Genomic DNA, 25555 nt, shown 5'->3' with positions numbered 1-25555 from the left:
TCAAAAAATGCTGGCTGGGTTATTCAGACAGTACATACACAGATTGTGTATATGGTTTTGATGTTTTAGGAACAATCGAAAGAAAAAATTTAAATTGACATAAAGCTTTAGCTAACCTTTCTTATTAAACCATGGATAACACTACCTTGGTAATTGTGCCATGGAAAAATAAGCAACAAAATCCAATGAGTTTGGGCCTTCAGTCAGTTCTTCGCTTTCTAAATGTCAAATTTTAAAGGTTTACCGACCCTCATTATTAATTTCTCCGTCCAGGAATTTCTCTAAAGCCACACTCTCTCCCAAAAGCTTTATAAGTCCCTGTTTATACAGGGAAAGTTGATGGGAAAGAAAATTGAGTTTATGGGCGAGGGAGTAGAGAAGAATAAGAGGGGGTACACACACCTCTGTACTGGCAAATTCTGTTTTGTTTCGTTTTTCTTCGTATACAACCTGAAGTTGGCTGCAGATTTGTTTTTGCATTTTCTTTCATTTTATTTTCTCTGTCGAGAAACAAACAACAGCGAAGACAATTGAAAAAAAAAAAACTATTTTTTAAGCAAAAACATTCCGAAATAAGTGGAAATACCAAAATTAAAATGCAATTCAATGGTTCCTTTAATAATTAATTGTTTATCACTGACGTCCATTTTTAGTTTTCATTACAATTTTGCCTTGGCTTTGTTTTTGAACGGCGTAATGAGAAAATGAGTGCAAAGAAGAATAAGAAAAATTATAAAATTGACACAAACATGATTTCCGTGTCTAAACAACAAGGAAATTTTAAAAGAAATTGAGAAGAAAAATTTTCTTTCCAGTTTGAGTGTCTAAACACGGTCTAAGTTTCGTATGAAAGTTTCAACGTGTGGGTTTAAGTCCTAAACATATCCAACGTTTGAGATAAATTTTGTGTCATTTCTGGTAGAAGATTAAAGACAAATTGAAATTTGGCAGCACTTTGTCTTTTATTCATCTACCAGACACAAAACTTTACTCAAACGTTGGATGTGTTCACAGCTTTAAAGTATTGAATAAACCTACAGTCCCATGTCTTTGTCATATGAACTGCATCTGCATGCATCATCAATCACTGCTCAACACTGCGCTCTTTCCATTTTTTTGCGAGTGTGCGTCAATTATTTGCCGCAGATCTTCATTGAAGGAGCCAAAAAAACAAACAGCTGTTGTTAACATTTGCCAGCTGACCACAATAAACAAAAATATGTTGTTTGTATTTCTTGTATTTCTTACTTCCTTAGATCGGATAGTCGGATAGGACAGAAAACGATATAATTTCTAATAAAGTAGTGTTTATTGTGTTAATTATTATACATATATAAACAATTTTACGGGCAACAAGAAAACAGAATGACTGAGTTTTTAGCTGAAAATAACGCATGTGGGCAGAATTTACTGGCTATTGTTTCAATGGGTAATTCCATTATTGCAGAGGTACTTCGATTAAAAGATTACATTCCAGACATTTATAGGTAAGTGGAAAATATAAATTTTATATTATATTTATACCCTATACCATTTTTAGTTTACACAAGTTTCACAAGTTAATATTGTGATATAGCAATTCGGTTGCCCCACCCAAAGTAGTGAGTATAGATGTGGAATAATTAAGAGGTGTTTCGTTGAAGCAGAGATCAATTTAAAATGTTTACCGCGAAGAGTCATGGAGCAACTGGAGTTTAGCCGCTCATCCCAATTTTTTTTTTAATTTACAGTTTTTTTTTAATTGGCCGGCCTTCGGCCGGCGATTTAAGACTTTCTCCTATGGACAGGAGCAAATCTAGGGCAAGGGAACACAATTTTTTTCTAATTTAAAAATTTTCTCTCATTAAGTGGCTTTTTACAAGGGAATTTTTGGAACTTCAAATGCCCATATCTCGGGAAGTATATACTTCCCAAAAAAATTATGTGTACATTAGTGATCAGGGAAGTGAAATCTACTTGTAAAAAAAATTTCATCAAAATCGGAGCTGAGCGGCTAAACTCCAGTTAAGCCAGAGTCATTTAGTTGCCGGTCACAATAAATCGACATTGAAACCCTAAACTTTGTGAAACATAACCCGTTATTACATGCCTTTATTACTAGGTGAATTTCAAATTATGTTAAAATTAAATCTGACCATTAAATTTATAGTTAGAAAAATATTCCTTTTATTTACAATTAAGGCCTCGTCACATAAGAGGATTTCTGGCTTAATTCGCCCAGCAAAATAAATTGGAAGTAGTGCAATGTGGACTAGTTCTGTCACGGCATGTTTTGATGCAGTTCAACTGGAGTCGTGAAAAAGGCACTCCAGTCCTCACATTTTAACCGCATTTGGATGCAATCCAAAGAATCACATCCACTTATCACATTTTAACAACATCCGGATGCAGTTCAACGGAGTCGTGAAAAAGGCACTCCAATTCCTCACAATTTAACAGCATCCGGATGCAGTCCAAACGGAGTCGTGAAAAAGGCACTCCGTTCGCTACATTTTATTAGCAGTTGTTAGAGATCCCTATATGTACATAAATCAGATTGTACATCTCTACAGGCAGCGGCTTTCATTTTCCAAAAAGAGATAAGCGTGTTAACATGTCCAAACATTTGTTAATACAAACTAAATAATATTTAATATTTAAATAATATTTAATTTGTGAACATTTCCGGCAACTCACCAGAAGAAAATTTCCGAATGGAGTGCTGTTGGAGTACGTGTCGAAATCTTAACTGGTGATGGGAAGACAACCCATTTAGCAAATGAAGCAAAAACAGTTCAGCTTGGAACAAATTCAAGCGGAGGAAACACGCATGTTTGCGATTGAATTCAATGGAGAATTTTCATAATTTGTGTTAATGTAATAAAGTTGTTAATATTTTTGTTTTGCACAAATAATAAATGCATTTTATTTGTTCTGGCATATTTTGTAATGGCTTGCACAATTTCCGCAGAATGCCTGTACCAAACACGTGCTTTGGACTGCCTCCTATTCTACCCCAAAGGGTTAGTTAAAATGCAATGCCAAAGGGTCAGTTAAAATGCAGTGCCAGAGGGTCAGTTAAAATGCAGTGCAAAAGGGTTAGTTAAAATGCAATGCCAAAGTGTCAGTTAAAATGCAGTGCCAAAGGGTTAGTTAAAATGCAGTGCTTTGGAGTGCATCTTTCAGTAGTCACGCTCTTGTAAAAGTCATCAGTGAAAATGCATAATTTGATGCACATCCAGATCACTTGTACATATCATTTAACTGCATCTTTGGAGGCAAACATTTTGATGGGTCATTAAGTTGCATGTTCTTCCGGCTTTAAGTCAAAAGTCAAAGCATACGAAAATCGGTGTTTCAGCACACATCAGCAGCGTAGAGTTGCGGCGAATTAAGCCAGAAATCCTCTTATGTGACGAGGCCTTTAGTTATCATTTTTTACCATTTATTCAAATCACAAAACAAAAAACTCTCCTATACATCGCCGAAACGTTGTACCCAAAACTTAAGACAGTGAAAACAAAAATTCTATTCTCTTATCTTCTACTTGACAAGCTTGGCTGATCTAACAACGTGATTGCTGGCATGCGATTTGGAGATACGTTGGCATTCCAGCTAGAATTTTTAAAATATTTGTAATTTTCCTCTCCCGTAATTTTAGAACAAATTTCAATTAATATTTGGCAAATCGTTCTTTCGCAAGCATTCCCAGCAAAATAAATTGGAAGCAGTGCAATGTAGACTACTTCTATCACGGCATGTTTTGATGCAGTTCAAACGGAGTCATGAAAAAGGCACTCCATTCCTCACATTTTAACCGCTTTTGGATGCAATCCAAAGAATCACATCCATTTGCAGTTAAAATGCAGTGCCAAGGGTCAGTTAAAATGCAGTGCCAAAGGGTTAGTTAAAATGCAGTGCTGTGGAGTGCATCTTTCAGTAGTCACGCTCTTGTAAAAATCATGAGTGAAAATGCATAATTGGATGCACTTCCAGATTACTTGTACATATAATTTAACTGCATCTTTGGAGGCAAACATTTTGCTGGGTTACTATTAAAAAATCAGCAATATAATTTGGCCATCGTGTTTTCAATTTTAAGATATTTGCTCCAGAACCTGCAAGACGCTACTATTTTTTTACTACGATAAAATTTTTTCCTTTATGTTATCGGACAAATAGTAAAAATTTGTAGATTCTTGCAGTTGTGGAACATACCAATTATGTTACAGCAGAAGTTTTTTGTTGGAACAATTTCCGATGCATCTACCTTTATTAATGTATAATATCAATAACAGTAAAAATGTCAACCCTGCTTTTGACACTGTTCAATGGAGAACAATGAACGGAAACAAACAAAACGATTCCCGTACCAATCACACAATGCCACAAACTTTTCAGCTTCTCTGTATCGTTTCATTCTCACAACCAAAACAAAAACACAAAGTTTTCAATGTAAGTGCTGTTTTACATTTAAGCGATTTGTCTTACGATTTTTTGTCTCCTCTTTGCTCATCTTCGTAAATTTCACACACAGGGTTGCATTTTTTTGTAACATGGTACGAAGTGTACATTTTGTTAAAAATACTTAATGTAAAAAGAAGGTATTTTATAAAAATATGTTATACAAATTTTAAAATGCTTATAACAAATAATCATTTTATGCTTTAAATGATTTTTTATGCACAAAATTCATTGCAAAACTAAATTTTGTTTCAATTTCTCTTACTATGTTTTGCAACTCTGCCTAACAAGAATAACCACCACAAAGAGGAGACAAAAAATCGTAAGAGAAATCGCTTAAATGTAAAACAGCACTAAAAAGATGGAAACTGTACGATTGCTGTAATGTAACTTCGGCTATGCTTTGCCGAGTTGTTTCATTCACCACCGAAACGACAAGTATTTTTGGGAAACGTTTGCCGTGCGTATTGTCAATGGCACACTCAGACACACACACATGTGATTGCTTAACAACCCTATAAGTTAGCATCAGCATACCACAGTGAACACAGTGAATTTTATCAACCACCAAACGTTTTTGATTTAGTGCCGTTTTACATTTAAACGATTTCTCTTACGATTTTTTGTCTCCTCTTTGTGGTGGTTATTCTTGTTAGGCAGAGTTGCAAAACATAGTAAGAGAAATTGAAACAAAATTTAGTTTTGCAATGAATTTTGTGCATAAAAAATCATTTAAAGCATAAAATGATTATTTTTTATAAGAATTTTAAAATTTTTATAACATATTTTTATAAAATACCTTCTTTTTACATTAAGAATTTTTAACAAAATGTACACTTGGTGCCATGTTACAAAAAAATGCAACCCTGTGTGTGAAATTTACGAAGATGAGCAAAGAGGAGACAAAAAATCGTAAGACAAATCGTTTAAATGTAAAACAGCACTTATTCACATGTGTTTAGTACTATTCCGTTTTCTATCTGCTCTTGTGGAGTTGAGTACTTTTCGCTTTTCGTTTTGTTCGTACTCACGAATGTAAACAAAACAAAACTAAACAGCGAGCTCGGCCAACGTGGGTTATGTTTCGTTTCGTATTGTTCCTATGGAAAATACGAAACGAAACGATTGGAAATGTTATTTAAAGTATTTTTACGTACGCTGATGGAGAATCAGAAACAATCTGACAAAGTCAATGATATGTGTAACTCACGTCCATACTGCGGTTTTGACATTATTCTATCATATTAAACATTTCTCTTGATATTAAAACAGTATTAATGGTTTTCACTTCTGAAATTATATTTATGCGTTTGTTTTTCAATCGTTTAGCTATGCGGGGTACACACGATCAGTTTTTACTGTCGATTTTTCGTAAATATCAATAACACTGTGATACAAAAGTGGACAACATTTTTTTGCAGGATTTCTGATGCACAAATTCGGTTTTGTGGGAGTCCATAGAAGACGAAAATACCTTTGGTTTCTTTGGGTCACTTCGGGTTTTGATTTTATAACGGTAAATGTAGTGAAAAATGGGCTTTCTTGGGCACTATTATTTGAGTAAAACTGACAGTCAAAAATGATCGTGTGTACGCCGCTTTATGGGTACTTTACACGATATGTTTTTAACATATGGGTTGTCACTTTTTAAATACAAAATGTATATCCAAAGTGACAACCCATATCTAAAAAACATATCGTGTAAAGTACCCATTAGTAAAATTAATAAAAAAAAGTTCTTCTCAGTAACGACAACATGTTATCGGCGGTTATTTTTGATCGCTTTACGTAATACAATTTTTAAAGTTTGTCGCAGAGACGACTGACAACTCCACTCGACGCTTGTCGCAATACACAATAGACCCATTAGATCTGAAACTGAATGCTAATCATGCCAATATATCGCTCATTTACTCAAAGAATGTCTATAACTTAAAAATGCCATTTCTGTGATAGCAATTTCTATTTTTCTACGACTCCTACTTTATCTTATGTAAAATTTTCATGTTGATTTCTCTAAAACTCAACGAGTTACAGCTCATTTACTATAAGTTTGGAATAATCCAACAAAAATGTGAGTATATGAAGCTCAAAACCCTTCAATTCATGCCTGATATTGCACGGAAATTTAGAAGTGATATATGGCTATCTGTTACAAAATATGGTTCAAGTAGTTATTTTAGTTTTTGTGTAATAATCGTCTTAAGTTGGGAAGTCAAATTTAAATCGCCAACTTAAAACATACTTCCGAGGTATAGACCGGAAACTTCTGAAACTTCAGGGACAGGTTTCGAATCTGTTGATTAGAGAACGTATTAAAACTCTACCGAACTAAAATTGTCTTGAAATATTTTAGTATAATTTTTTTAATAAATTGACCCCATTTTTACAGTGTTTTATTTAACTTGCTTCAATAAATATATTCTTTCTCATGATGGAATCTTTCAAATAAAATGCTTGCATTTAAATTATAAATGGTGGCAAAATTAAACGGCAAGCGTTTTATTTGAGAGATTCCATCATGAGAAAGAATATATTTATTGAGGCTAAGCGACAAATTATTTTCTAGTTTTATGTGCATTTCTAAATAAAACACTGAAAGTTATTTTTTTTTTAATTATTTTTTATTTATTAATTATTACTTTTTTCTTTTTGCATTCAAGTAGATTAGAATCAAAGGCTGATCAACAGAAGTATGCTGAAGTTATTATGGATTTTAGTTATTTGAAAATTGCTGAAGCCCAAGACCTAAAAATAGAACAGGACCCTGCTCTGCAAGATTTAGATGAAGAAATACGTGAAAATTATTTGGATATTTTGACTCGCTTTTATTTAGCATTTGAAAGCACTCATCAATATGCTAAAGATTTGCAACAATTCATTGATGAACTGAATCGAGGTTATTATATTCAACAAACATTGGAAACGGTATTACAGGATGAAGAAGGAAAACAATTGATGGTAAGTATTTTTATTTGCCCTATGTATTCGTATAGTCAGAAATGTTGTAGTTGTTTTTGTCTACTACTTCAAATAGTGTGAAGCCTTATATATTTTTGGCGTGATACTTCTAATTGTCGACTTTCACATACCGGGTGTGGTAAGAGAACGCCTTTTAATATCCTACTATCGTTATAGTGGCTCAAAATCACATAGTGACAGTAATATCGACGATGTTTGCATGCTGCTACGTTCCACCGGCTACATTTCACCTAAATGCCACAATACCAACCCCACTAAATCATCCAAAGATGCAATTTCAAATTATCCAGAATCATATTTTGCACGTTTTAAATTCGATGAGAATTTTATTGATATGGTTATTGGACGTCTACGTTGTGATGATATTTATAATCAGTTGAGTATATTTCCACATCCTGATCATCGATCTACAGCTCTGTCTACACAAGCCGCCATGTTATACGTTTGCTTATATTTTTCACCAAAAATTCTACACACCCAAGTGGCACAAATGCGCGAAATTGTAGACAAATTCTTTTCCGACAATTGGGTTGTATCAATTTATATGGGTATTACAGTTAATTTAGTGGATGCTTGGGATCAATTTAAGGCGGCCAAAGCGGCTCTATCTGTAGTTGAGACAACAGCCATAAAGGGATTTTGCTTATTGCGCAAAGAGAAAATGGAGAAGGTATTAAAACAGACGCAAGAGATTCTGCGAGATGGTATACTGACAGACTTCTTTGTCTTGCAAAACATTTCGAAAATCATAAACCTAATACGGCAATGTAATGTTTTGCTCAGATGGTATTTCACACATGCTTCCAAAACAATCTATGAAATTTCCCAGGGTTCCGTTACACAAAAAATGGAACAAATCATAAAATTGGTACGCTCGGAATTGGGGTATAACGAATTGGATCTTTTTAAATTGTTACTCAATTGTTCCCAATTGGAACTGGAGGTTAAGGAAATATTACGAAGTCTAATGCAAGAAAAATCCAATAGATGGAATGATTTCAAAAAGGAAGCTTTAGATCGTGTAAGAGAATTGGCCGAGGCGTTTTCGGGATCACGACCACTTTCAAAAATCGAAAGTAATCCTCAATTAAAATTGTGGTTTGATGATATAGCCAAAGAAATTGAAAACCTAAATTCGGACAATGTTAACATTTCCGGTAGAACATTGATACAGCTGATACAAGCATTGGAGGAGGTGCAGGAGTTTCACAATTTACAATCAAATATGCAAGTAAAACAGTATCTAATGGAAACAAGAGAATATTTGACAAGAATGATTCAGGTAAGTACAAACTGAGTGTAAGTCCCAAATTGTCCAAATTGTAGTGTATTTCTGTTACTTTTTTTCAGATAATTAATGTTAAAGAAGATATTCTCATCAATATACAACTCATTAGTGATCTGAGTTATGCTTGGCATTTAATAGACCGCGATTTCACTGCCATTATGCAAGACGCCATAAAGAAACAGCCGAAATCTGTAATACGACTTAGAGCAACATTTCTAAAACTAGCCAGTGCCTTGGAAATTCCATTGATGCGTATAAATCAGGCAAAATCTGAAGACTTGGTATCTGTGTCTAATTATTACAGTACAGAATTGGCCAACTATATGCGAAAAGTTTTACAAATAATACCCGAGACAATGTTTAACCTAATGGCTAGGATTATTCAATTGCAAACAGACGTTATCAAGGAACTTCCAACTCGTTTGGAAAAAGACAAACTTAAAGAATATGCCCAATTCGAAGATCGCTACACGGTGGCAAAATTGACACATTCCATATCGGTATTTACCGAAGGTATTCTCATGATGAAAAAAACATTGGTTGGTGTTATTGAATTGGATCCAAAGCAATTACTTGAAGATGGCATACGCAAGGAATTGGTAAAACATTTGGCCAATGCCTTAAACGTGGGTTTGATTTTTACACCCAGTAGTGCTAAACAAAAGAGTACTCCAACATTAGAACTGGAAACTAAGTTGGAACAATTGGCCAAAACCATGGATGGCTATCGTCGTTCATTCGAATACATTCAAGACTATCTAAATGTACATGGTTTGAAAATATTACAACAGGAATTGACACGCGTTATCAACTACAACGTGGAAAGAGAATGCAATGCCTTCTTACGTAATAAAGTTCAATATTGGCAATCTAAATATCAATCGACTACAATACCAATACCCACATTTCCACCACTACAGGGTGATACAACGAAATCGAATAACTTTATAGGTCGTCTGGCAAATGAAATACTTCTTTGTACTGATCCACGAAATACCATTTATCTTGATTTGAAAGCAACTTGGTATGATAAAAAATCTCCCCACAAAGAAGTCTTGGATTCACGTTTCTTTTGTAAAATGCGTGAGGCGATTGGTCCAGCTGGATTGGTGGGATTGGATCGTTTATACACCTATATGTTTGTTGCCGATTTAAAAAAGAATTTAGAAAAATTACAACATAACATTGAGAATGATCAAATGTGGTCTTCAACTTTGGGTCAGTTGACATCGGAACTTGAATCGAAACAATTTCCCACTGCATACACTACAAATCCTCTCAAGTACTATGCAACATATCATCAAAGATGGCTTAAAGTATGGCCGACAATGGTCGAATGGATATTGGATTTGGGTCATAAACAAATACTGAGAAAACAATTGGCATTCGAGCTGAAAAGTAAGAGTAAAGTGAATGCAAAGAATTTGGAGTCTGCATTGGAAACATTTAACAGGTGAGGGTAATGAAATATAATTTGAAAATACTATGACTATTGAAGAGGTAGGTTCATTTGGTTTCGTTTATGGACAGAATTATTTATCAAGAAGTATTGGCAGTTCCTTCTGAGGAACTTTTTGAAAATGTTATTGTTGTATATACATACTTATACCCTTAGGCTTTAGGGAAGGCTTTGTAGGTATATACACTTTGATACGACCAAAAGTGGGGCTGATCGAAATAATAGCTTATTTCCCAAGTATGTTTAGACGAAATCTGTTTCAGACAATTTGGAATTAATTTAGCCATGTCCGTCCGTCTATCTTGTTGGCTGATGCACACGACAACTCTCTGATGCACACGATTTGGATCTCGTAATATTTTGTCCGAACATAGATTAACCACCGGTTTTTTGGAAAAAGTTTTATTCTTACACGAATTGTCAAATTTTGTAGATTGATTTACTGGCCCTAGCGCAATTGTAGAGGGCTGATTTTTAAATAAGAAATTCTTCGAAAAATTAGATCTGTATTTCATCTGGGGGCAGAGCTATGTATGTCTAAATTATTACGAATATAGACGAACGAACGAACAAAAATTAGTTACAAAAACAGGGGGCAAGTTCGAAGATGAACCATGTCGGTCCACTCTCTCGGGTACCTCCCCACAAAAATTCAATATTATTCCCAAAAATTATGCGCACGTTAACTCTGGAAGGGACTAACCGATTTGTTTGTTTTATTACGAATATAGACGAACGAACAAAAATTGGTTACAAAAACAGGGGGCAAGTTCGAAGATGGACCATGTCGGTCCACTCCCTCGGGTACCTCCCCACAAAAGTTCAATATTATTCGCAAAAAGTATGCGCACGTTAACTCTCGAAGGGACTAACCGATTTGTTCCATACTTTGCACATTGTAATATTTCTACCAGACATAGGACTATGTCGGTCAACTTCTTCGGGTACCTGCCACACAAAATTTGGGGAAAGTGCAGTTTAAGAGCTGTTCTCGAATCCCTTTGATTTCTGCAACAACATGCGCCTACGGCGACGGTACAAGATTTGTCAGGGGGCAAGTCCATACTCTTTAAGAAAATGGACCGAAAGCTGTAAAAAATCTATACGGCACCATGTGCAATTGCTGGAGCACACGATAACTCTCGAACGGATCAATCGATTCTATCCAAAATTTGTCCACATTTAGTTTAAGTTTTAGATAGGCCATATCGGTTCACTCCTTCGGGTACCTCCCCCACAAAAGTTAAAAACGTCACTAAAATAGTAAGCGCTATACCTCTTGAATGGACCTACCGACTTGGTCCAAGCTTTGGACCTCATAATACTTTATAAAAAATGTAGTTTAACTTCAAAAATGGTCCATATCGGTCTTCTCCTTAGGGCACCTTCCCCACAAAAGTTCAACATTTTTGTTAAAATGAAGTTTAGGGCCTGTTCGTTCGAAGGTTTATACCTATGTGGTGGTCCTTTCTGATATAAAGTCTAAAAGCTCCAAGTTATACGTTGACCTATAAATTACCCCCAAAAAACTCATTTCCAAAATTGATTATGTCGATAACTTCAGGTACCTCCTCCGGAAAATTTTTGATCTTCAATCCAAACATGTCCAGAAACAGCCATTAAATCTGAAAACATCCTAAATACATAACTGTTGGCGAAAAGGTTTTTGTTTTTGGGAAAGGATTGGTCAGATTCGTAATAATTTAATTTTAAGTTCTTAGTCGATTTATCAATATACCCCACTTGTCCGACCAGAATTTAATGCTAGGTGTCGCTGGCTGCGACGTGAGTTTCTCCTGGGAGGGATAGCGAATTTAACTACTCCAGACTGAACCACAAACCCATGGGCAAAATAAAACACCTTCATAAATTTATATGCTGTGTATATGGGTAGTGGTAGGCACAGTTGTAACGAGCGTTTATTTCTAATAAAAATACTAAAATTAAAAACTAATAAAGAAAATTAAACAGAGCCACACAACTTACCGCAGTCTTTATCCCTCACGAACTAAATTTATTAAAAAAGGGCGACAATAATAAACCACAAAATTCTACTGCATTGCAAATTTCTAACGGTTTTGTTCCAACAAAAAACCTGTTTGAGTGACAATCAATGCAGTAGAATATGAGGAGAAAAGGACTGCGGTTAACAAAAAACATAACAAAGGCTCAATGATCAATTAAGAGAAGGACTCAAAACAAAATAATATCAAAAACATAGAAACACACACACATGCGAACATATGGATGGTCATGTCAATGACGTCACACCATCCAATATGTTGCTGTGTGAAACTGAGATCAACAAAAATGTAAACAAAAATAAAAAATATGAGCGGCAGCGACATCCCCGCCCCCGTGAATCGACCCGATTCACAATTCAATATCTAAGACGGCAAGTTTTGAGACGGGGCGCTTCAAGACTCCAGTCGATGTGGCAATGTCAGCTTGTCGGACTACACCATCTTTGCCTAGGTACACCTCTTGCACTCGACCTCTTCTCCATTCACGACGAGAGACATCAGGATCACAAATTAAAACCAAGTCACCTGGGGATACGGGCTTTGTGTACTGGCACCATTTAGCTCTTCTTGTCAGTGTGGGCAAATATTCGGCGATCCACCTTTTCCAAAAGTGGTCACGAAGCTGTCGTGAGATACGCCACTGTTTCTTCAACACAGCTGGTTTGTCGACAATTGTTCCGGCTGGAGTTTCTGGCATATTTGGATGGCCCAACAAAAAATGATTCGGCGTTAATGGTTCTTCTTCATCGGGACCAACAGGGAGATGGGTTAAAGGGCGTGAATTGACTATATTTTCCGCTTCAATGAGAAAACTATGTAACGTGTGCTCTCTGGGGCGACTTCCTTCAACGTTACACGCAATACCTTTTTGACACATTGAACCATCCGTTCCCAAATGCCTCCTTCTGATGGATTATATGGGCAATTGAACTGCCAGTCAATGCCCTTTGTAGACAACTCATCCTTCACTCGGACCACATCGAAAACTTCTTCAAATCTCTTGGCTTCTTGGTCTGCTCCAACAAAATTCTTGCCATTGTCACTCCGTATTCTTATGGGGGTTCCTCTGCGATTTATAAAATTGCGTATAGCTAAAATGCAGGCATCGGTTGACAGATCAAAGGCAATCTCCAAATGTATGGCTCTTATCGTCAAACATGTAAATAGAGCCACCCATCGTTTTTCATGACGTCGACCAATGGTGATGGTAATTGGGTCAAATTAATCTAACCCGGTATAGGCAAATGGACAGACATTTGGAGTAAATCTGTCGCTAGGCAGGGAACCCATAAATGGCGGCGTTGGAGAGACACTGCGTAACTTGCAGACATTACATTTGGAGATACAGCTTTTTAATAGTTTTCGAAGTTGAGGAATCCAATAACGTCTTCTTATGGCGGCAATAGTGGCTTCAAAATTTTGGTGCTTCATAAGTTTATGCTCATGGACAACAATAAGTTCGGCTAGGCGATGCTTTGGCGAAAGTATAATGGGACGTCTGGTTTCAATAGGCAAACAAACTGGCGGCATCAATACGTCCATATAATCGCATCAAATTATTCTTATCAATATAGGGCGACAGGGTGTACAACTCATTGCTTTTTGGGATGGAACCATCAGACTTTAAAACATCTAATTCGAAGGCGAAACTTTCACGTTGAGATAGGCGGCAAAGAGCAGTTGCGGCATCCTTCAATTCGGCGACTGTTAGACAACTTTCAACCTCCCCAATTTTCTTCTTCAAATATCGATCGACAAATCTCAGGACATAACCCATTGTACGTTTTATCTTGAGAAAGGAAGAGAAACGATTAAAATCAATAACAACATTTGTACTGACCGTTAACACAAATTTCGAAAGAAGCTCTTCTTCAGGCGGCTCATCATTGGAGGTTGAAATCATTTCGGGCCAATCATCCTCCGGCTGATGCAAAAATTGTGGACCTTGGTACCAGCGAGAATTAAAAGAGAAATCCATATTTCTTTTCGCTCTTGTTGTTTCATCGGCAACATTCAAATTTGTGGGCAACCATTTCCAATCAGTAGGACGGACGTGTGGAATCCAAAATCTCTGTGATTCTATGGGCGACAAACGGCTTATATCTTCTGTTGTCAGAATTTATCCAGTTGATGACAGTTGAAGAATCACTCCAGCAAATTCGTCGGGAAACCTTGACCGAATGTTCCTTCTCGATAGTGTACAGCAAACGAGTTCCCAATACGGCAGCTTGAAGTTCAAGTCTAGGTATAGTCATTGATTTCAACGGAGCACATTTGGTTTTTGAGGTAATAAACGAGACTTCAATCTCACCATCTGACTTTATCGACCTCCAATACGACACGGCACCAAATGCGTCTTCGCTGGCATCGACGAAAATGTGCAACTCGACTGTTTCAGGCAATCCAATTCTAAAGTAGTATCTAGGAACTCTCACTTGGGCCACATTCTTCAACTCATCACGCCAATTATTCCATATGTCAAACAGTTCATTTGGGATATCTTCGTCCCACCGAATATCGTATCTCCAGACTTCTCTCAATAACAATTTAGCAGTTACCATGAAGTGACTTAATAAGCCCAAGGGATCGTATACCGACATGACAACACTCAATAATTCTCTCTTAGTCGGACGCCTCTCTCCACTGATGATGTCTGGTCTCACTCGATTAAATTTCAACTCAAAATTAAATGCGTCGTCACCAGGATTCCAATACATGCCTAGAATCTTTTCTGTGGAAAACTGAAGATCGGCTAAATCATCACAGAAGTTGAAATTTCTTCCCAAATTACCCTCCAGAGCCACGACAACCTCTTTTGAATTCGATGTGAAATTGCGCAACTCGAAACCGGCTGACTTATGTATTTCACGCACTTGCATCGATATCTCTATGGCTTTCGCTGAAGTTTCGAAGCTGTTGACAAAATCACCAACATAATGGTTGTCGATAATTGCCTTCACTGCTCTGGGGTAACGATCACGAAATTCTAGGGCATTGGTCTCTTTCACATACTGGGCAATACAAGGCGAGCAAGCGGCTCCAAACGTCATTACAGTCATCTCATAAACATCTGGGGGGCAACATTCATTTTCACGCCAAAGAAATCTTTGAGAACACCTATCTTCTTCGACAATAATAATTTGGTGAAACATCTCTTTGATATCTGCGCAGACAGTGACTTTCCCCATTCGAAAACTAAACGAGTTTAGAGAAACTCCTTCGACTTTGGCGGCAGCATCAAACACGAGGCGAAGTTTCCCAGGCTTCAGGGGATTCAACACACCAAAATGTGGTAGATACCAAGTTCTCGGGCTACAAATAGATATTTCGGATGATGTTAACTTTCGTACATACCCTTTGTTGACGTAATCCTGAATGATTATTTTGTAGTCGGCACAAAAATCAGGATTCTTCTTCATTTTCCGCTCAATTCCAACAAGTCGATTAAAGGCCATGGAATTGCTATCCGACAGGACTACATTTTCATCACGCCATAGTAGTCTGGATTGAAATCTTCCGGCAACCTTTATCGTAAAATCCTTGAGCAACTGTCTAGCACGAACATCATCCTTACCCTCTATTGTCGGCAGGGCCTTCACACCAAAATTTTCTGTTTCGAAGTAACTTGAAACCAAATCATATAAATGTTGCTCTGGCTGAGCTGTCAGTAAACATGTGTGGGATGTAGGCTGTCTTCCACACACCTGACCAAAAACTACCCATCCTAGGGGTGTATTCGCTGCATGAGGTCCACCTTCTTCTAATGGCACAACTTCATCTGGCAACCCCAAATGACAATGATCAAGGCCGATGAGCATCTTAGGCGTCACGTTGCTGTATGGCTTCACTGGCACTTCATAATGCTTATTTGACTTCATGTTGAAACTTTGAGTGGGCAATTTCAAATTTGGAACACCATACACATTTTTTAAAGCATACTTCCTCTTCTTAGAAATGCCACTCACATGAAGATCAACCACCATTGCACTTTCTTGAGACGACTTACCACCATACCAGCTTAAATTCAACTTGCTTTGACGGCCACTAAGTCCAAGCTGCCTCACCAACGAACTGTCTATCATTGTCACCGACGAACCTTCATCCAACAAGGCAAACGTTTCAACAACACAGTTCGGACCATAAAGTTTCACAGGCAGCACTCGGAACAACAAGTTTGATTTCTCACAAATACTGGAAACACAACTCAACACTGGCTCGGCATCTTGATCATTCCGGGCAACAACACTATTTGAATTATTTTCACCAACATCTTTTGATTTGTCATGCAGAAATTTGTTATGTTTTCTTTGACAACCATTTACATGACATTCTTTTCTACGGCGGCAATTTCTAGTGGAATGTCCACTACCAAGGCAAGAAAAGCATAACCTTAACCTTTTCACTTCATTCCATCTATTCGGCACTGACATGGAATGAAATTTCTTGCAATCAAACAAATTGTGTTGTCCTCGGCATAATCGGCACACTTCTTCTTTATCTCGATCATCGGATGCATACAGAACCACTTTTTTCTTGGTTTCACCTGTTGGACAACTTGTTGTTGTAAGCTGGACACTTCGAATCAAATTTGCAACACCTTTCAACCAATTGTTGAAATCCAAAACTGTAGGCCACGATTCCAAATTCGACGAGTACTGAGCCCATTCCAACCTCTTACTCATAGGCAACTTTTGAATTAACTCATCCATTAGTGTAGGGTTTGATAAATGTTGATTACCATTTGCTGTTTCCAAAAAGGCGGCAAGATTCTGTACTTTTATTGCAAACGGCACCAACTTCTCCACAGCATTTTCACTAATGGACGGAATTTCCCTCACCTGCTTCAACTGCCCTCGTATTAACAATTCAGGTCGGCCATATTGGAATTTCAGTTGCTCCATCACCGTGTTCACATTGTCGGGATGTATGAGCAACGACTTCACACATTCCCTAGCATCACCCTTTAATGCTTTTTGCAGTCGCAAACAATTCTCAAAATTATTATATTGGTACGCTGCCGTTGAATGTTCAAACGCCGTTGAAAACATTGGCCAGTCTTCAGGAACACCACTAAAATTCGGCAAGTCATACAACTTTTTTGGCAATGGCGGCATCAAAAAGTTGCTATAATATGGCGGCTGTTGAACTGCATTAAACGGCTGCGTCAAGGGCGACTGAGATGCAGGCAGAGAAGTTGGCAGCGACGATTGGGCAACGGACGACGGAGCAGGTTGCAGAGGCGGCAGCGGCCTACTGGTTACATAAGATTGGGGTGTGACACTCGGAACATTTGTGTCTACTTCAGACTGGGCACTGTTGGAATCACCACCATACTCACTCAAAATGTTACCAGTAACCACTTGTGTTGAATTTGGCGTTGATCCATTAGCGGAAGTCCTTGCAGCTTTCAATGCACGCTGTGAATTCTGCAATTGTAACTGCAACACGTCAATTTGTTTCCTCAGACTTTCCATCTCAACTTGGGAAATACTTTGCATTGTTGCTGCTGCAATCGGCTGCGTTAGAACACCTATTGTTGTTGTAGCGGCAATGGTATTTGGTGTACTAGAAGTTCCAGCAGTGGTAGGCACATTTGACCCTCCGGCTAAAGTGGAGGCACCAACTGAAACACTTTTAGTACAACTCGCATTTGTTTTTGTTGTATTTGGTGGCGATCTCGGCATCATATTTACAGCACACAACAATTAAACAGGTTTCACAAATTTTTAACTGACAGCAAAATTCCAAAATAAAATGTCGCTAAAATTTGCCACAAAAAAAATTCTCCAAGTTCTATGGCGGCAAACAATTTATTAAAATGGTGATAAATTTCACAAAAAATGGCTCCAACCTTAATTTTCAGCACCACAAAATTTCACACCAGAAGGGCTACACAATTATTTTTAGTTTCAGCACAACAAAACTTTTCAATCTCGGACAACAATTTTTAAAAAAATGGCAGCAAATTTCACACAAAATGTCTTCAACTATTTTCAGGAATCCAAAATAAATCTGCACTGCAAAATTTTTAATTCCAAAGGGCCACAAACAATTTTCTAAAATGGCCCCAAATTGCAAGACGGCACACTTGTTTCTTGAAACAGCAAACAAATTTCAGGACGACGGGCGACACAAATTTCCAAAAACAGTAATTCACAAAATTTCTCCAAATAAAATTTTTCCACATAGGCAAATTTCGGCAATATAAAGTTTTTCTAAAAAGTTTCAAAGTTTGCACCAGTTTGCACAATAAAATTTCCAATTTTTTCTGCAATCGCAACAAGAATTGCGAAATAAAGTTTGTCGCTGGCTGCGACGTGAGTTTCTCCTGGGAGGGATAGCGAATTTAACTACTCCAGACTGAACCACAAACCCATGGGCAAAATAAAACACCTTCATAAATTTATATGCTGTGTATATGGGTAGTGGTAGGCACAGTTGTAACGAGCGTTTATTTCTAATAAAAATACTAAAATTAAAAACTAATAAAGAAAATTAAACAGAGCCACACAACTTACCGCAGTCTTTATCCCTCACGAACTAAATTTATTAAAAAAGGGCGACAATAATAAACCACAAAATTCTACTGCATTGCAAATTTCTAACGGTTTTGTTCCAACAAAAAACCTGTTTGAGTGACAATCAATGCAGTAGAATATGAGGAGAAAAGGACTGCGGTTAACAAAAAACATAACAAAGGCTCAATGATCAATTAAGAGAAGGACTCAAAACAAAATAATATCAAAAACATAGAAACACACACACATGCGAACATATGGATGGTCATGTCAATGACGTCACCCCATCCAATATGTTGCTGTGTGAAACTGAGATCAACAAAAATGTAAACAAAAATAAAAAATATGAGCGGCAGCGACACTAGGTGAATAGAATTGGCAGTGACATAATATGCTCTCAGTATCGGTGATACGTGACCATTGACCCCCACCAGATTACTCAGACAAGCTTCTTTTTAATTTAAATCAGCATTACCAACTTAAACGGAAAACTACTTCGGGTGGGCCAACTGGACAAAATGAGGCTAAGGAAACAAAATGTACAGAAATTTATGAAAACATATCCACATCGTTTTTCTCTACGCCCGAAGACGCTCCTGATTTACTAAATTGTTGCCATAATAGAGGGAGGAGTATCGACTTTCCCATATTTTCAACTTTTTATTATTTATAATTTCTATATATTTAAATTTCAGATCACTGCTGAATGAATTGGAAAATAAAGAAATGCAACAAAAATTCAAAGATAATACCATATTGGTGGAATTAAAAGATTACCTTATGTACATTGGGTCATATGAGCCGTTGGAAGAAGTTTTTGTTTTGTGCAAAAATTCCCATAATGTAGCGCTCTTCTTCTTTCTGTTCGTCATACACAATGTTACCAATCGTTTACAGTATTCAATGCAAATACAAAGTCTCCTGCCGAAATTGAATAAAGATCCTTTGGATGGTGTTCCACTTTTAATGGGATTACTAACGATATTACAACAATTCCATAAAGATGTGAAAATAATGCTCATCACATATTTATGCCAATATGTTAAAGTATTGGTGGAAACAAATTTGAGGTGAGTACATTATTAGCAATTTAAAAGAAGAAAAAAAAAAGAGTTATGGAAACGATGATTTTCTTCAAATCATTATACAACACATACATGCAAAAGAATCGGAATTATAAAACCATAGAAATTATAAGGCTATTGACTGTTTCAGCCTTTTATAAATTTTCTTTGCATTGTGGTCCCAACCAAAAATTAAATCAATCGGTTAGATAGAAATAAATTTGTCATACATTCCCATCCAAGTAGGACCACTGTGCTTTGGTTGTCAATAACCATTTTCTGCGTTAGTCCTCTAAATTTAATTCCAATTCGGAATTTAAGGCTGGACTTAATTTTTTTTGTATTTTTTCATTACAAGTAAAATCCGAATATGTCCATCATAAAAGCGTCCATAGCTCTGACATTTCCCAAATATATCCATATGATATAAATTCCTTCTATTCTCTTCAAAATCTCTAGTGCGAAACATGAATTATGCCCAGAGGTAATAACAGCATTACATTTCTTGGAAATGTTTGTGCGCATGTCGAAATTACCACGCTCCGTACTGACCGAACGTTTACCTGTGATTGTATTGAATCAATATGAGTATTTAGGCCTAAGTGTTAAAAGTTAATTATATATAGTGATATAATTTTTATATATATATTTATTAAATATATTCAATAAACTACCAAAACAAATGCATTACAATAATAAAATTAAATTTTACAACAACGAAAAAATGGGGTTTCAATCAACGTTTACCTCCATGAATATGAGGTAGATTTTTATGATAATTTGCTTTCTTCTTATAGACATTTATGTAATAACGGTGGGTGCATTGCGGCCGGTGAATTTAGGCAGTTGTGATATTTCCAAGGCAATGTCAATCAATGGCTTAAGCATTACGCTAGCTTGACCCAAAACATTATCCTTTTCATATGAATCAATATACAATCTAAAATGGAGGAATGTAATATTAAAAAGAATTTTTTGTTTAAAAGTTATATAGAACTTACCGCACAGTAGCTCCACTGCTGCCAGTACCACTTAAACGCATAACAATGCGACTGCCATCCTCGAATACAATACGCAAACCTTGTTTTGTGGCCACCGATTTATCCACAGGATCGGTGTAGGCGAAATTATCAGCAACCTTAACCTTGTAGCTTTTACCGCCACTAGAGAATTCTTTACCCACAAAAGATGGATCGGTAATGGTTTTCTCCATGGTGGCTATCATTTCATTGCATGGATCCAATTCACACTCTTCGTAATCGTAACGGGTGAAATAGTTACGACCATAAATAGACCAGTGATTTTTCAAAATATCCTCAATACCCTTGCCAGTATGTTGCATTATGGATAACCAGGCGAGAACTGCCCAAATGCCATCTTTTTCACGGATGTGATTTGAGCCAGTGCCAAAACTTTCCTCACCACACAAACACAAACGGCCGGCATCCATTAAGTTACCGAAATATTTCCAGCCGGTGGGTACCTCAAACACTTCCTTTCCCAATTTTTTGCCTACCAAGTCTACGGCGGAAGCAGTTGGCATACTTCTGGCAAAACCTTGCACACCATTCTTTTGGAAATAGGGTATACACTCTAAATAGTGGGCAATAACAGCCAATGAATCGCTGGGTGTAACAAAGAAGGCCTTATGACCAATAATCATGTTGCGGTCCTAGAAAAATACAAGAAAACGGAATTATTATTTACCCCTCCTGTCGATGTTACACATTTGTGTGCTAACTTACACCATCACCATCAAAGGCAGCACCAATATCATAATCACCATTTGCCACAGTATCTACCAAATCTTTGGCATATGTCAAATTGGGATCTGGATGTAAACCACCAAAATCGGGTAATGGAGTTGTGTGCACCACACATTGTTCACTGGCACCCAAACAGTTCAAAAAGATTTCTCGCACATAGGAACCAGTAACACCATTCAATGAATCGATGCGCATTTTCAACGGTTTTCCCGAGGTCTTGCCACTAACATAATCCTTTAGTTTGGCAAAGTCGAAAATTTCCTTCATATGATTAACGTAATTGGCAACCGAATCAATAACTTCAACAACAAATGGTTGATTATTAACCGTGTGAGTGGTAGTGCCAACTTTGGTAATATCTACTGGAAGACCCTTCACAATTTTATACTCTTTAATGGCAGTTGAAAGTTGATAGATCTTATTGGTAAAAGCATCGGGAGCCGGACCACCATTTTCACAGTTAAATTTAATACCGAAATCATTTTCAGGACCGCCAGGATTATGGGATGCAGTCAAAACAATGCCACCTGGAAATGTAAGAAAGAAATGAAGTAGGGATACATTGTAAAAAAATTAAATAAAACAAGTAAAAAAGTATCAGTCGGCTTTGCCGACTGAGATATTCCCACAGCCTGTGTGAATTGAAACTTGCAGATCGAAGACCGACTTGACAGCCAAGGTCCTTTTCCCCAAACATTATGTATATAGGAGAATTTTGTGCCCCTTTTTGACCCGACAAAAATATGGATTTGGATAAATGATCAAAGGTTTTACGGAGGAGGTACCTGAAGGAATGGGTCACATTGTCTTTTTCAGTTGTAATTCGAAACATTTTAGTTATAGTTCGTAACATTTCATTTGTAATGCGAATCATTTTATTTGTAATTTCAAAAAAATAATTCGAATTACAAGTGGAATTATTTTATTTGAAATTACAAATAAAATGATTCGAATTACAAATGGAATAATTCGAATTACAAATGGAATAATTCGAATTACAAATGGAATAATTCGATTTACAAATAGAATAATTGGAATTATAAATGGAATAATTCGAATTACAAATGGAATAATTCGAATTACAAATAGAATAATTCGAATTACAAATGGAATTCTCGTATTACAAATGAAATGTTACGAATTACAACTAAAATGTTTCGAATTACAACTGAAAAAGGTGTAGAAGTTCAGGTCACATTTTTGGGTTTCCACGATTTAATTGAAAACGGTAAGTCTTATCGAAATGGGACTAGAAAATTTTATAGCTGTGAAGATTCTGTACAAGATTGGCTTTCGTAATTTTTTCCTAGGTTGTACGTACCATTTTTGAGATATATAAGTTTAAGTTGGGAAATTGCAGTCGTGACATTATTTTATAAGAGGACGATATAGTCAGTGATTTGTCCCAAATTGAACTTCAATATCTCAAAAATGGTAAAACCTACCAAAATATAATGGAATTTTGATAGGGCTGGCGGTTTCACAGTAAAATCATGAAAACCTAAAAAACCCTATTGACCGGGATTTATTTAAAAAGCGCTCCGGCTATTTTTTTATTTTTCTCATCTATGAACATTGTAGTTTCAGAATCTGGAAAAACTTCCCAGGTGTAAACTCCTTTCAATTAAAGTTAGTTCAAGAGCACCGTGTACTATTTACAAACTTTACGGATAGGCAATGGGCGAAGAGTAGTTTTATCGCATAAGCAAAACGCCACTAAATCAAATGTATATTGGACATATTAATTTGATAAGCATAATGATTTGCACTATTCGATCATACTAAAATCGCAACATCATTGTGAACAGATATGTACATTATTGTGATTTGAAATGCAGATATAATTTTTATCACTTTAGTAAATGTATAGCGGTTTTTGAAACCGATCATGATCATTCCAAAATTCACTTTGATCTGATCTGTATTAGTAATTATTTGTAAAGCATTTCATAAAAAATAAATATTTTAGTAATAAATAGACATCGGATTTTTGCATATTTTTGAAAATTATAATGCAAATAATTCGTTTATTAAACTATAGAAGCTGGAGCTTTGTACGTATTATTAATTATTTTCAATATGACATCGAATTTCTGTCATTGGAACGATATAATTCTATATAATAACGTAGTTGCAATTGGTTGAAATTTCAACAATTTGAAAAAAGCCGATGTCGAGTAATTAATTATTATTTGTAAAGCAATGCAGCTCATTCTTAATTTAGTTTTTAAATTTTAAAGACAAGAAGTATTTTGAAGTGGGAGGTATTTAATTTTTTTTTTCGGGAATGACATTGAGGCCCGAAACTATAGTTTTCTCGGCTTTTCCCAAAAGCATACAAAACTGAGATTAAGTTGTGTTACTTTACAAATGATAAGTATTACTAAAATACATATGTGTTTATTTTACAAAATTGCAATTCGAATGTTGCAGACCTTCGCTATTGACAATTATACCCAGCACACCAATAGTAAGTGATAAGAAACTGGCAAATAAACCAACGTACATATCTACATATGTATACTGTATACATATAAACATTTCAGCAATAAAACTTATCTAAAATTTAACTAGCAAGCAATTGTAAAAAAAGATCATGAGAAGGGCATGTAATAATGCATCAGGTTTGTAAAACATGATATGAATTGAGAATGCAAAAAATATATATATTGATAAGAAATATTACTATCTTCTAAAGTGCTCTCTGTAAGAAGCAGAGATTAAAAAAGAAAACAAACAATAAAAATGTATATCACTTACCTAATGCTTTGTGATGACGTATCAAACTTGAGACAGCAGGAGTGGAAAGTATACCATTTTGACCTACCAATAATTTTCCAACCTAGGATCAATTGAAATTAATACCGAATTAATTATTATGCTAATGTTTGCTCTCTGTCACTCTCTTACCCCATTGGCAGCACACATGCGTATAATTAGTTCTGCAGCCTCTTTACAGTAGAAACGACCATCACCACCCACCACTAAAGTGGAACCTTTAAGAGCTTCTCCATTGGCATCCAGAATACATTGTACAAAGTTTTCAGTGTAATTTGTTTGGGTAAACACTTTAACCTGTGAACAAAGAAAGTAATACATATGTTTAAAAATTTAAAATTTAACATTGTAGGTATTTTTTATTCCTTTTTACCTTTTTGCGTAATCCACTTGTGCCTGGCTTTTGGCCTTCGTACACAGTTGTAGCTACCGTTTCCGTTGTTAAGGACATACTTCTGCTGTATAAAAGATTCAACAGCAACCTTTTCATTATTATTAATAACAAAAATAAAATATACTACTAACAAATTAGAATTTTTGTTACTTCTCTTACCCGTAAAAATTGAATTCCTCTTGAATGTTCTGCGGGTCTTCTATACACCACAATTGACAATTTTACACTGTCTTGTTGTATTGCTCGTTAGAGAAGTGCTCTGCGCTCTGCTGCTGCTTCTGTTGATGGCCTATCTCTATAAAAACGACACCCCCAGCTGACTGATGTGTCATTGACAAAGGTCATTCGTAGTATCGGCAAATAAAATTCATTAAACAGTAAAATAATGCACACGTTTAATACAATAAACAATTAAATTAATTGTATATATATACGTTTTTGTTGCTACTAACTGTTTTTGTAACCGGCAACAAACCACTGAATAACATAACAAGAAATTCTAACCGGTCGATTTGAATGTAAACAAATTTAAGTTGAAACAACAAAAACAAACGTAACAGCTGTAGACAGTGTTGTATTTTTCATTTGGGTACTTTCTTACGTACTATTTCTACAATGCAGCAGATGTATTTCAGAGTAGGCAAAAATAAGAGGCGTGTTTTAGTTTTCTATAGTGCTTAGTTTACATTCGGCATCGTTTCGTGATTTCGAGCGGAATCAAGCAAAATTTACCAGATTTTGCATACAAAAAAGAAGTCATCTCATTTCGTAATTTCAGCGAAATTATAAGTTGCAACACTTTTCACGTATTTCAATAAACAAGGTAGATGGCGAATTGT

The 25555-nt window shown here is 36.1% G+C and overlaps 3 protein-coding genes across 13 annotated transcripts; 1 reads left to right on the top strand and 2 right to left on the bottom strand.

Moving 5' to 3' along the window:
* The first annotated feature begins 1204 nt into the window (after window positions 1-1204).
* Strump (WASH complex subunit strump) lies at window positions 1205-20503 on the top strand. Of its 3 annotated transcripts, none has more exons than XM_073985322.1 (6): window positions 1205-1487; window positions 7110-7404; window positions 7481-8707; window positions 8776-10166; window positions 19410-19784; window positions 20238-20503. In XM_073985322.1, the coding sequence occupies exons 1-6, from the start codon at window positions 1366-1368 to the stop codon at window positions 20392-20394; spliced, it is 3567 nt and encodes a 1188-aa protein (XP_073841423.1). In that variant the 5' UTR covers window positions 1205-1365; the 3' UTR covers window positions 20395-20503. The 3 variants fall into 3 exon arrangements, 2 of the variants coding, with proteins under 2 accessions (XP_073841423.1, XP_073841422.1); XM_073985321.1 differs by having other exon boundaries at window positions 1254-1487; window positions 7107-7404; XR_012412770.1 differs by lacking the exon at window positions 20238-20503 and having other exon boundaries at window positions 1254-1487; window positions 7107-7404; window positions 8776-11940; window positions 19080-19441.
* LOC141403156 (uncharacterized) lies at window positions 12043-18821 on the bottom strand. The gene is made up of 2 exons (XM_073985320.1): window positions 18715-18821; window positions 12043-18653 (listed from the first exon to the last, which is right to left on the bottom strand). The coding sequence occupies exon 2, from the start codon at window positions 17881-17883 to the stop codon at window positions 14236-14238; it is 3648 nt and encodes a 1215-aa protein (XP_073841421.1). The 5' UTR covers window positions 17884-18653; window positions 18715-18821; the 3' UTR covers window positions 12043-14235.
* Window positions 20413-25280, bottom strand: Pgm1 (phosphoglucose mutase 1). Of its 9 annotated transcripts, none has more exons than XM_073985329.1 (8): window positions 25169-25274; window positions 24876-25036; window positions 24696-24804; window positions 24455-24619; window positions 24305-24386; window positions 21524-22071; window positions 20780-21450; window positions 20413-20718 (listed from the first exon to the last, which is right to left on the bottom strand). In XM_073985329.1, exons 3-8 carry the CDS (start codon window positions 24771-24773, stop codon window positions 20580-20582), a joined length of 1683 nt encoding a protein of 560 aa, XP_073841430.1. In that variant the 5' UTR covers window positions 24774-24804; window positions 24876-25036; window positions 25169-25274; the 3' UTR covers window positions 20413-20579. The 9 variants fall into 9 exon arrangements, with proteins under 9 accessions (XP_073841430.1, XP_073841427.1, XP_073841433.1 ...); XM_073985326.1 differs by having other exon boundaries at window positions 24696-24780; window positions 25169-25257; XM_073985332.1 differs by having other exon boundaries at window positions 24696-24777; window positions 25169-25257.
* Between the last annotated feature and the right edge of the window lie 275 nt (window positions 25281-25555).

The sequence above is a fragment of the Musca autumnalis genome, unplaced genomic scaffold, assembly GCF_047663935.1.
Source record: "Musca autumnalis isolate F117 unplaced genomic scaffold, ASM4766393v1 scaffold_4, whole genome shotgun sequence".
Classification (NCBI taxonomy): Eukaryota; Metazoa; Arthropoda; class Insecta; order Diptera; family Muscidae; genus Musca; species Musca autumnalis.
Note: the sequence above shows the minus strand (reverse complement) of the source record. Positions and strands in the feature narration are given on the sequence as shown.

Coding starts and splice junctions, on each gene's coding strand:
- Strump (XM_073985321.1), top strand. CDS start 1,366: ATGACTGAGTTTTTAGCTGAAAATAACGCATGTGGGCAGAATTTACTG. Junction 8,708..8,775: donor ATTTGACAAGAATGATTCAG/GTAAGTACAAAC, acceptor ACTTTTTTTCAG/ATAATTAATGTTAAAGAAGA. Junction 10,167..19,409: donor GCATTGGAAACATTTAACAG/GTGAGGGTAATG, acceptor TTTAAATTTCAG/ATCACTGCTGAATGAATTGG.
- LOC141403156 (XM_073985320.1), bottom strand. CDS start 17,883: ATGATGCCGAGATCGCCACCAAATACAACAAAAACAAATGCGAGTTGT.
- Pgm1 (XM_073985327.1), bottom strand. CDS start 24,773: ATGTCCTTAACAACGGAAACGGTAGCTACAACTGTGTACGAAGGCCAA. Junction 24,620..24,695: donor CAAGTGGATTACGCAAAAAG/GTAAAAAGGAAT, acceptor CTTTGTTCACAG/GTTAAAGTGTTTACCCAAAC. Junction 20,719..20,779: donor AGCAGTGGAGCTACTGTGCG/GTAAGTTCTATA, acceptor CCTCCATTTTAG/ATTGTATATTGATTCATATG.